The 12,921-nt window shown below is 42.2% G+C and overlaps 1 protein-coding gene across 1 annotated transcript in view; it reads right to left on the bottom strand.

The window, feature by feature from the left end:
• Positions 1-12,921, bottom strand: part of znf385b (zinc finger protein 385B) — a 41,435-nt gene that overhangs the window by 23,693 nt on the left and 4,821 nt on the right. The window contains exons 2-4 of the mRNA XM_029530773.1: positions 1,354-1,491; positions 1,101-1,244; positions 734-850 (exon numbers count right to left, since the gene is read on the bottom strand). Coding sequence (XP_029386633.1) covers positions 734-850; positions 1,101-1,244; positions 1,354-1,489 — 397 coding nt within the window. The 5' untranslated portion in view covers positions 1,490-1,491. The remainder of the gene's footprint in view (positions 1-733; positions 851-1,100; positions 1,245-1,353; positions 1,492-12,921) is intronic.

The raw sequence follows: 12,921 nt of genomic DNA, 5'->3' as shown, positions 1-12,921 counted from the left end.
GCTACAATCAGGTCTACTGATAATAAAATCTTGCTGAAGGCACGCTTTATCATCTGTGATTTGCTGAGAACAACAACTAGCCTGCCTCCTTCCAAAGGCAGCAAACCAAATCATGTGTCACTTTTTGCCAATCCATCACAGTGATGATTTCACTTTTTTATTTGAAGGATAAGTGAAAGCTTTGACCTGCTGGTGGTGCTGAAAGAATAATCAGAGTGCCACCAAAGTCAGCAGGACTCATCCTCTGAGCGCCATTAATGTTTGCACCAAATGTTTATGACAATCTGTTTAATGCTTCTCCAGGTTTTTTCATTCTGGACCAAAATGGTGGCCCAACCAGCAGCGTTGGGCAGAACTACTCAGTAACTGACAGATGCTGAGGCGGAGCTAACACCCACAGACAGTACCAAACTGCAGTGATGATCTGAGTTAATGCAGAGTAAGTTTATCCTTTTGGGGGTCAATCTGACACACGCCACCCACACACACACACACAAACACACACCAAACACAGACTCGCACACAGGCACACACACTGACCTCTCCCAGGGGCCAGCAGCTGTTGATGATGGATGAGCCAAAGTCACTCTCACTCAGCAGACAGACAGTCACAGACAGACTTTACAAATTAATGTCCTCTTTAGCTTCCAATGTCCCCTTGGTTTCCATAGCAACTGTCCAGGTATTTCCTCCACAGCCACGTCAGGTGTGGACATTGTGTTGGTGGTCCTACCTGGAGTTTTGCTTGGTGGAGCATTGAGTCCTGGGCAGAGGCCTGGGGTGGGAGTTAGTCCAGCAGGCTGAGAGCTGAGGCCTGTGGCCTGGGGGAGGGACCTGGACTGAGTCCCTGCTGGAATCACAGGAACCACATGGACTGCGTTAAAACACATACAGTAACAGACAACTACCACAACAGGTGCTAGCACTCTGCTACTACTACTGTTACTGCTGCCGACGACCAACGCTACTACTGCTACACAATTTACTGCAAGGTATTATCTTCCAAGTTATTTTTTTTTTTTTAAATTTATTTAAAAAGTCCCTTCAGATCTAATTGATTATATATTTTTACAAGGCTGATTGTACTGGTTATCTTTCACCTGCCACATGTTGTCCTGCCTCTCCAGCCTGGAGCTGTCTCAATCTCCGGAGGTGAGACCGGCCGTTGTAGTGCAGCTGTGCCTGAGCATCGGAGGTCAGCTGCAGGTTACACACTTCACACAGCGAGTAGGCGGCGCCCTGACCTGGGACAAGGCAAAATAAGGACAGGTTATAGTAAAACACCACAAGGAGGCAAACCAATGGAAAGACAGGAGGTGATTCTGAACACTGCTGCTGGAATATGTCAGTCACCTGAAGACGGAGTCTGCTGGACAGAAAGGCTGATGCTTGTAGGCGTAGGTGTGTCCATCAGGTCTTGACACATCCCTCCGAAGGCAAACAGCTGCCCACTCTCCAGGAGCTGAGAGGGGCTGAGAGGCGTCTTCATCCCTGAGGAAGAAAAACAGACATGAATGACAATCACCAATTTTGGACACTCAAATCAGAACCAGTTAAACAGTACAACAGATGCTCAAATGTAATTCTGAATTTAAACCATATGAGCTCTGAGATTTTAACCTTTGCGACAGTAACTTTGCACCTGCTAAAAACAAAATGCCAGGGGGGTCAGTTATGGGCACAGCTTTCTTGTTGTTTTGAAGAAAGAAACCTTTTCTTACATGTTAAAGTTACGATTTTAGTTATGTTCATGTCTTTGTTGTTGTGTTTTTTTCATGTGGGAAGGGCACTTGCATACAATTGACACAAATAAGGAAACTAAATGTGAGACAAGCAGCTCTGTAATTCCTTCATCAAATTTATTTTGCTGGCAAACACTGATGAATTTCAGTATAACAATTTCTGTGACCTTCTATGTCAAGGTATAAGCACAAGGGGGATTTCCTATCAACACCATACCTGCAGATAAAAGTGACACAGAGAGACGTTATCAACGTAACACCACAGAAAACCAATTCCAATGTAAAACAACCATCATCCAGCACAGCAGCATCGAAGGTCACACTAAACATCCACAAGGCGACAGTGCACAAGCACAAAATTCACCCACAGAAGAACAGCGGTATGACACTGGATGCAGAGTGTGAAGCATCAAACACTTACAGGGAAAGTGATGAAATAATGAGTAAGAGCAGAGAGTAGGGCTGACATATGACTTGTGTGTTTCCAGTGTAGTCTGTGTGTGTGCTGTGTGTAGTGTGTGGTCAGCCCATGACTGTCCATCTGTTGTCGTGCCAGCACTGCCAAGTCACATGACCTCGCACAGGACAGACACACAAACACACACTGGCTTTTTTTTTTTTTCCCCGTGACCTCCGTACATCAGGACTGTATATGCTGTAATAAAATTCTCATCACTTACAGCTCACTAAGGTATTAATGGTGCAGGAGAAGCAATCACCTAATGGTCACTTTATGTTGAATGATGGTGAAGCAGCTGCTGATGGAGGAGATCAAGTTCTTCATACCTCCAGTATCAACAAACCACAGCACACGGGGACTATAATTTGCGTTGTATTGCTTTTTCGTCTCATTTAATTACAATCCCTGTCTGTGGTGAAAAGGAAGTAAATAGCAATATGGGAATGATTGAGGGCTGGGATGGACGAGCAGGAGATGTGTCAACACCCTCAACGTGAAGAAAAGACACCATGATAAGCATCCACCAATACAATCAATGTACTGCTCACAATGAGGCTTTCCCACCATTAGAATCTGAAGGTTTTGGTTTCACTATGACTTATAAACACATTCACTAATATCAATGCAACAAGGCTATTTAGATAAATTCCACATGGCAAGCTGAGAAAAAGTTGTGAACATTTATAACAATAACTATTGTGTCTTCACTGCTTCTACATCGCCTGTCTGTCTCTACCTGTCTCTCTCCCTCTGTCTGTCTTCTAGCTGGTTGTTAGTAGTCGACTTTATGTTCTGCAGACAGCTGGTTAATCTGCCACTGTGATGAATTAGCTACAAAATACATGCACACACATAGACACACGCTCACAGAAGCCATCTGATGCTGACATCAGCTTTAGCAAGGGAAGGATTAAATATATCTGCTCTATTGAGCTGGGAATTACACAACACACGCACACACGCAGAGGTAAATACACACACACTTTGCTCACACACACACATTGATAGATTAAGATGCAGAAAAAGAAAAAGCAAGTAAGTGAACTGAGCATTCAGCATTGAAATGAAATGAAATCTGTGCATTCACCTTTGCTGTTGTAATGTGTGTGTTCTGAATGTGTGCGCGCGTGTGTGAGTCTAATCCAAGCTGACCAGGCAGTCAGTAATCAGAGAGGCCAACAGCTGTGGGTTATAATCCCCTGCCCCCCAAATACACACACACACACACACACACACACACACACACACACACACACACACGCACACACACGTAGAACAGAAGTAATAGAAGTAATTCATGACTGAAGAGGAAAAGCCAAAATATTTTCCTGAATGTTTAATTTTTTAAAAGCCTCAGCCGAAAGCGGGGAAACACTTCAGAGAGTCTCCGAGTCTCGTCTCCACGTCTTCAGCGTCGGTATGTGGTAAATAAATCCCTCATCTCTCAGAGTTGGCCTGCAGAGTAACGCAGCTCACCTCAGCTGTATGTTCCAGTTACCTCTCTGCCCACGCACCACCAACAGCCCCGTCTGTCCACCCTGAGCTGTTGCCCCCTGCTTTGGCTCACATCTTCATCTTGAACTGCCATTTTTCAGTGCAGCCAACAGATGTCCTGGATTTTCTGTCTGTCCCTGTTTGCACTTGCTCACCTCTTATCTGACCACCCCTTTGCCTTCCTACACACCTGAGCCCAGTTCCCTCGACTCACTATCTACTATTTCTACCTGCCAGCAGCTCATTGTCCCGCCGTTTGTTTGTGTTCCAGGTCAGTTTTCTGTGTGAATCAGCAGCCTGCTTTTGTTTCCCAGTGTTTTCTCTGTACCTGTTACCTGTGTTTATTATCCTGTGGCCTGCTCCCGCCAGCATGCAAGCTATCAGCCCGTAAACCATATTTCATATATTAAATGCCGCATTACCCTGATTTATCGGGATCCTGCTCAGCCAATTGTGCCTTTGATAAACGTTTGATTCCATTCACTTATAATTTGAAACAATATTGAGCTTCGTGAGAGGAGGGCCGTGTGTTAGATAAAGCCTGAACATTAAAATGACATTAAATTGTGTCAGTAATGTCATGCTGCTTGTATAACAGATGTTTTCGGTGTGTGTGTGCGCTGACTACTGTGCACCTCAGGATAAAAACCATACATTATGCACAGCTGCTGTGAAGCCTGAGCAGCGTCTCACTAGCTGAGTGGCTCTAACCGTTAACTTGAAGGTGAAAATGAAAACCTGTGGTGCCATCAGGACATAATACACAACTTTGGAATTTTCCTAACTGACAATATTTGTTGTAAATGTTTTTAAATAATTTTTTAAATAATTTTATCGTGTCTCATGTTTTATTTATTTTGCTATTTGTTTTTACCATAAAATGCTTTTGTAACCTTGTTCTGAAAAGTAAAACAATGTATGAAAATGAATAAACGCAATTATTATTGTAATGTTAGTATGAGAAATAGAAATATAGTTTCTATTTCTCATACTAATATTAACTTTTTCTTTTTTTTAAGTTAAGACACAGTAATGATCTGGCACAGCCAGATCAACAACAGAGGACATATGATATGACCAGGTCCAGAGTCCTCTGCTGTGAGTGGGCTCACAATTGTATGTAACACTGTATAACTCTCTATTTCAGCGTAAAAAAAAATATAAAAAAATCAATTTAACCACTGCCAGCTCCAGTTGCTGGGATGTATTGCTACTATTAACGCTTCATCACTTGTGTTGGGTCAGACCTTTTATGTCCAAAATGTGTGTCAGGGACTAACAGTGACTGCAGTGTGTGTTATTGTTCAGTCGTGTGTGGAGGCTTTTATGAGCCGATGTTCTGGCTTCAATATTCAAGTCATCTGACAACATGGACTAATACTACAGATGGATATACCAAGCTTGCAGCAGATATGTTTTATAATCTAAACTTGGAGCTTGGTGGACTCGTTGAAAACACTGAGCCCCGTTGGTTTAAAAGATGAAGTGAAGGAGCCATTCAGGGGGGCACTAATGCTCTCTGAGGAACACTGTACAACACACACACACACACACACACACACAGTAACCTGAGGCGACGACAGGACAAAGAAACTAATGGAGATGTGAAAAGACAGAGAGAGAGGTCTAAGAGTGGCTGTCTCTCACCCTGAGGCCAATAGCTGGTAATGACAGTGGTCAAAGACATACACACCCCCACAGAAACGCACACGCACCCACAGAAACACACAGTAAACACAGCAGTGGCCAGCAGCATCAGAGACGGTGAAACAAACTATTGGATGCACTTTGATGTTTGTCCCTAAAGGAATCTCAGATCACAAGAAGCTAGTAGAAAACTGCGAGGCAACACAAACTGATAAATATTATATTCCCTGTAAAACAATCATTCTTGGAACCAGTGCCAGGTCTGATTTAAGTAAAATCCCTGAACTGACCAAACGTTTTTCCTACAGTTGCACCATATCTGCACACGCTCTTTCTTTTTGGAGACATTTTCTCAGGCTGAGCCTCCTTCCAGGCTATGGGTGACCTCCAACAAGCTGTGCAAGTTCACATTTCAGCAAACCGTTTCGTTTCTAACCTCAAAACCTAAACTGGAGCAGCTCTGACCTGGAACCCCAAATGAGACACTGGATTTATTGAGCTTGCTGGGAGGAAGACCTACCTGACAGACTAAATTTAGGGCATAAAACTTTAATGTCAGGTTAATTTTCTTGACACAGCTGCCAACCGACTCACACTCTCCTGACAAAATAACCGATGAGTCTGACCTGACCATACTTCTTACCTGATTATTGTGTCGATAAATGTCTTCCCAATGAATTAATGGTCTCCTTCAGCACATCATGTTGTTACTTTTCTAAATGACGGTGCCATTTAGGGGAAAACAGACCACAGAGCAGCATGTACAAAGTGTGTAGCTATTATGTCGCTGACAGACTGCACCGGAAACAGCAATCTGTCAGGACAGAGCAGGTCAGCTGCCCACTCCTCCTCAGCTCCACCTTCTTTTCCAGATATACTATCATCTAGTTTGTTTGTTTTAATTCCAAAAAAGCAGTTCATAAACCAGCATGCGATGTCACGGTGGGTCTTCACTTGTTCGCTCTGTTAGCTGTTCATCCGAGATGAAACCTAATACTTATGGGTGTTTGCTGCTATATTATTTAATTACCAAACAACAATGAATCTTGGGATAAGTCTGGCCACGAAGGGGCCACATAGAGATTGCTTGCATTTCTTGGTTGCATTTGAAGAAGCTTTCAAAATGGGACCGCCTGTCACGCCACTGTGATGCAATTGGTCTTCAAATGAAGCCTCTGAAGGACACTGCCCCTGAGCTGGCGCACAGCTCTGGGGTGTAATGGTGTAATGGCTACACAATACTGGGTCATGTGATGCATGCTGGCACAGTGACAGACAGTTATTATATTTTCCTTGAATTTACTGGAATGAATTGGATTTCATATCTTTCCAAAGTCTAGGAGAGCCAGTCAGTAAATTTTTAAAGTCCTTTTTTTTATATATATACTGTCAGCAAATTTTAAAATTTCATTCAGAAATGAAAATGACTGAAATGTAGGAAAGAGCACCAACCAGAAGCACTATGGTGACTCTGAAAATCCATCCATTTACTTCTGAATTGTAAAAGAGAAAAGAAGGTAAAACTAAAAAATTAAGTCATCAGCCAAGTCCAATAGTGGGTAATCTGTGGCTTGTGCATCTGGTTAACAATTTGCTAAATGCCTTTCCAGCCTCAGTCTGTATCATTTTCTGTTTCTTAATGAGATTTTGAACTGAAAACAATGAACTTGGAGGAGTCAGAAACATCCAAAAACTCAGTTTTAGTTGCACTGAAATTAACAAGAAGTCAGGTAAGAGGGAAGAAGTAAGACGAGGAAACTGAGGAGCCTCTTAAAGGAAATGGAAAGAATCCACTGAGCCAGACAGGTGGAAACACAGGTCTGTAGACAGTTCAGCGTACTGTCTGTCTGTTTTCTGGTTGTCAAGGAAGTGCTGTGTAGTAACAACACAACCAGTGACCTCACTGTGGTCAGTTCATTGGGAAACTATGACACACACACAGTCAGATGAAAGTTGACCAGCGGTCTTCTCTGCCCACATCCTCACCCAGGTTGTTATTAAAGATTCTCAAAAGTAGAAGTAAAACTCACAACAACAAACAAACATCCAATTCATTAGCCTGTCTGTGTGGTCAACAGTCTGGCCCAATGACACAGTTACAATACATTTAGAGTTGTTGGCACTTTTTTCCTCTTGAAATCAGACTCATCGTTAGTCCGGTGGGATTCACAGGAAAACAAGATACTAAGTAACCAAAAGCAGCCACACAATTACCAGAGATACACAAATATACCACAGGCCCAAAAGTACATAAAATGTATTTGTGTGGTGCTTCTCACAGGAACAAAAACATTCACATACTGAAAAACTCACTCGAAAGGAAAATGACAACCTCACAGAGACAGTAAACAACGTTCAGCCCAGAGTCCTAAAGAAAGGACGTTACCTGTCTTTACCTGAATTACATCAACCTTGCTGTTTGATGTTCACTTTCCTGCAGCCAAATCACAAACTAAGTTACTGCTGATACTACCTCCACATTTTCTGCCTTTGCGTCACATGGTGAGACATGACGTTGCTTTAACTGCGAAAAAGAATCAGAGGAAATGGAAATGGAATCAGCGCAATCAATCGGAGCGCTGACAATGAAAGATGCATCAGCATTTTTGGGTCATTTTTCAACACTGAAAGGAGTAATTTAACAATCATCTGGTTTAGAGATGAGGTTACAGTAATCCCCTCAGTTAATATGGTTCAGTGTGTTTTTCATTAATGAGGTTGATTCCATGTCTGCTGCTCTCAGTGTGAACAGAAGCAGTTTGACCAAGTCATGGATTAAATTTGGATCGCACTCAAGCAGTGATGTTGAGGATGATTGTACAACTCTAAATCCTCTTATGTGTGCAACCGACATCATGCTGTATGGTTTACATACTGCAGAAGGATTAGACAGACACACACACACACAGCAGGGGGAACAGTCAGGTTATCCTGCCTGTCCAACCTTCACTTCAGGACACTGTGACTTCTGTTCTGTCTTTAAATAGCTGCTCTGCTCCATCAGGACCTGACACTTTCTGCTCAAGGTGAAACTCCAACTTCCACACTAAAATCCAGGTCTGAATCGTTCGCCTATGCTGGCTAAATGATGCTGCTATAACAAAGGTACAGACTCGAGGGGGCCCTGGCACTAATGATCCACCTCACTGCCCGACAACTGACACCAAGGCAAAGCAAAGACGAAGAAGAAAGCTGTATGCAAAAGTCTGGGCAGCCCTGAGCTAATCAGTCATTTCTGCAGCAAACACGTTAAAATTATCCTTTAAAATATGAATGCACTGAAATAAAATAAAAATAAAAAAATTAAATAACAGATTTTGGATGTAAATGTATAAATCCACCACAGACTATGTCAAGTAAGACATGCCGAAGCCTTTGGAACGACTCAGAGTCGTCTGACCTGAATATCGCTGGGAATCTGTAAGTAAATCTTAAACATGCTCTGTGTGCAGCCTAAACATATCTCAGTATAACTTCAGCTCATCTGTAGAAGAATAGGAGAAATCCTAAAAGAAGTAACCTCTCAGATTTTCTTTCAAAGCGTTACATGAGATGAAGTGCAGTAAATATGAAACTACAGGCAGGATCTAGTTAGTCTGTGCAAACAGGGAAACAGATATAAAGCATACCTGTTGAAGCTAATGACATGTTACCTCTTTTTCGTTTAAATCTGCACCAAAACCAAAATTTAACAGCCAACATTTGTGGCTTTTATTGTGTCATTACAGTGAAGTTGCCATGTAATTAGTGGAGGGTTCAGGAATTCACTGAGCCCAGCCAATTTAAACTTGAAAATGATTGAGGGTAAATCTTCCATTTTGAACGATTCTAAATCTAACAGTATCAAAGGTACATAAATAAAAAAGTGAAGAAACAGAAACAAAAGGTTGGACGTGGATGAATCTGAAATGTCAAATGAATTCATTTTTAAAGTACTTCATAGTGTGTTTCAAGTGGATTACGCAAAGAAGCCAAAAGCAGCTTCACCAAGATCATTATGAAGTTAAAAGATAAGGCGTCATTAGTCCTTGTGTGATGTGGTCCAGTGGACTAAAACAACATTGCGGTGAGATATGGAGGCAGCTCTTCAGTGAGGGTCTTGTACATAAAACATGTACATAACTCCCACCTCAAAGAGAAAATTGTGCTAGTTTATGGATTTTTGAACATAAGGCAGAGGCAGGCTCAACATCTCCTCTCATCTTGCTAAACTGAGCATTTTGTGGCTGCAGCTTTATTTTTACCATCTTAATGAAAGGTTCAGATCCGCATAGAATGACTCACCCCAAGCTTGGGAAATTCACCTATTTGTGTAAAAATTATAACTGTAATAATACTAAATATAATGGCTGTAACTGATTCTGTTTCCTGCCTGAGCAGGAAGCTTCACAATCACTTAGATAAACCAGATGTTCCTCTATTACAGGGATTAACACACACACACACACACACACAAACGTGTATACAACCGACTGCATGTAGGTTACCCAGGAGGCTGTGCAGGATTTGGCGGAACATGATTGGTTGATCCAGAAGGGGATTGTGGGATTGGGATTATAATCCACAGATAGAAGAGAGAAGGAGCGAGAGAGAGGGGAAGTGTGTGCGTGTTGTAGCTCAGTTAGTATAATCTGTGGTCTAATAATAGAGATTACCCCTCGCATTCTTCTCAACATCTACTGACAGTCGTCTGAACTCCCCCTTCTGAAGTGTCTCTCAGACAAACGCTGAACTCTTCTGACCTCTGACTTTGCTGTGACTCATCCTGTCTACTTTCTCCCGCGGTATACAGACTTGCATATATAGTAGTAAACTCCACAATTACCTGGCGCTACAAGCCCATCTCCGGCCCAGTGCATGCTGGGAACAGGTCCAGCACTAACCAGGTCAGACAGGTGAACAGGATACATGTACACATGGATTATTAAATCCACAGCTGCACTCCGATGACAGGAATTTTAAAAATGGGTCCAACAGCAGTCAAAAAAAACCATGTGCCACAACGAGGGGACACACTATTTTCCAGTTCTTCACCACGTTAGTCCCCGGCCGTTTAGAGAAGCAGCATTTTTGGACGGACACATATAGGCCACTCTACCTTAATTGGCGTGACAGGGAGCTTTTCTCTGTAGTTTAGTAAGACATTAGGATAATGGCTGGTGACTCACACTTGGAGACGACTGAAGAGTACGACGCAATGCAGGACAACACTCACTTCACAGTGGACATATTTTAAGGCAGCTAAACTTGCAGGCATCTTCTGATACGAGTCACTTTGTGAAGCTAATGCTAATGCAGAGGTTAATATGAAGCCGCTGCCCCTCAGAGGTTCACAATTAGGCAGTCCCATCACCTGAGATGTTCCCGTTCAACAGCCATTTTATTTGTCCTGGTGTGTTCCACTCCACGTCACATGACACGGCACAATAACGCTTATGTGTGCTGCCCTTAAGACAGACTAAGACTGAGCAAGTACACTGAGCAGGCACTATATTAAGAACAACATGCTAAGACTAAGTAGGAATCCTTTTACAATCAATACAGCCTCAGGTCTTCTCTGTTGGAAACAGATCTTTGAGGTTCTGCTCCATCTTGACACGAATGCACCAAATCATTGCTGCACATTCATGCTGAGAATTCGCTGCTCTACTACATCCCAGTGGCGTTGTGTTGGATTTGTTGGCTGAGGAGGCCACTGAAGTTCACTGAACTCATTGTTCAGTTTGAGTCTTGAGACTTTGAGAATTAAAATCCCAGAAGATCATCACTGTCAGAAATACTCCAACTAGGCCCTTCTGGCACCAGCAATCACACCACGGTCAAAGTCACTGAGATCACATTCTCCTCATTTTGATGGTTGACATGAACGTTCACTGGTGCTCCTGACCTTTATCTGCAGGATTTCTGTGCATTGCACTGCTGCCACCTGATTGGGCGAGCCAATAAACCGAATCCCAAATGAAGGACAGTGGTTTGACTTCAGGCAAAGACTGACCAACTCAGCTGAATAGACACCAACAAGTCAAAACATACTGTAGTATCTCAACTGTTGCATTGCCAAGAGATTTGAATCAGGCACTCGAGGCCTCTTCATGATTTATGATTTAATTCCACTAATGTGATGTGATCCTCTGACTTTCATCATGTGCTGTAATAATTAACATTTTTCCACTGTTCGGTTTATGACCAAATACCTGCAGCGCTAACAGCATTCCCATCAGCGGTGGTTGTTCTCTATCTCATGCTAATTATGAAGTGTAAACATGTTAACCTGCTAAAAAGTGGCATGTCAGCAAATTGACGGTGAGTAAGGGAGGTTACTGTTGTGAGCATTTAACTCAAATTAAATTTCCATTCCTATTAGTCTTGTGGGCTTTTATTTTTTATTTATTTTTCTCTAACATCAAACGCATTGACGAATGTTTCTCCACATTTCCTCCAACGACTCCACCCTGAACCTCAGTAAGTACTAAAACACTGTGAATACACGGCGGTGAGTATCAGCAGTATTCACAGTACAGGATGAAGACCTGAGGATGGAGGCAGAAAGCATGAACCGGGCCCGAAAGACGAGAAGACAGCCCTGACGTCACTTCCTTCTCAGAGTGCTGACTCATCAAACATTCAACAGCTGCTCCACTCAACTAATGGAAGAAGAAACATGAGACAAACACACAGAAACACACACCTTGGAAGACAGGTGGTTTAAGTTAAAGCACACACGTTTGTTTCTACTTTCAGTCCAGTGACACTGGAGCTGACGGAGGGTCAGGAGCGTGTGAGCGTCTGTGAAACTTGGTTTTTTTATGTGACTTCAAGTTTGACAGGATTACCTTTCCTATAGTTTCCCTGCTGACACACAGAAACTGTCTAAAAATCTACACTGAGCTCAGCTACATCTGACAGCAAATCCTTTTCTTTAGGTGTTATTGCCTCTGTAGTTGCCATTCCATTACTTTACAGAGTTAAAAAAAAACTGACTGTTCCTTTGAGAGAAATTCTCTTGAGGACAAATCTGAAAACATCTATTTTCTGTTCTACCAACGTGAAAATGATGATGATGGATCAGTAGAATTTAAGGACAAATCTGTTGATTGTCTCTTTTTTAACATCAACAAATCCCACAAAAATATCAAAACCAAGAATGATTTTAAAGTGTGTAATTAAAATTTAAACATCAGATTATTAATGCGCCAGGGAAAATAGTCCTAAACAATGCTGAGACCTAAATTAACAGGAAATTGTGTTGTGCATTTTAAAAAAGAAACTTATACTTACACATTTATGTGAGTAGGGATGTAGGGAGAAACAACGCAATTACACTAATTTATATAAATGGTTTTCACTGTCACAACAGATTTTGTTGACAACAATCCTCTCTTTCTCCCTTCTGAAATGTAAGCTGATCACATAGTCGCTGTAGTACATCCTCATGATCATTAGCTGTCCACTGACTGCAGATCCACATCTAAATGCCAGATATGAGAGTGATATCCACCTTCTCAACCTGCTAAACTGAGAATAATCCTCAAAATGCCAAGCTTTTGCTTTAACCACCTGAGATTCATCAGAACAGAG

This window comes from Echeneis naucrates, chromosome 21, assembly GCF_900963305.1.
Source record: "Echeneis naucrates chromosome 21, fEcheNa1.1, whole genome shotgun sequence".
Classification (NCBI taxonomy): Eukaryota; Metazoa; Chordata; class Actinopteri; order Carangiformes; family Echeneidae; genus Echeneis; species Echeneis naucrates.
Note: the sequence above shows the minus strand (reverse complement) of the source record. Positions and strands in the feature narration are given on the sequence as shown.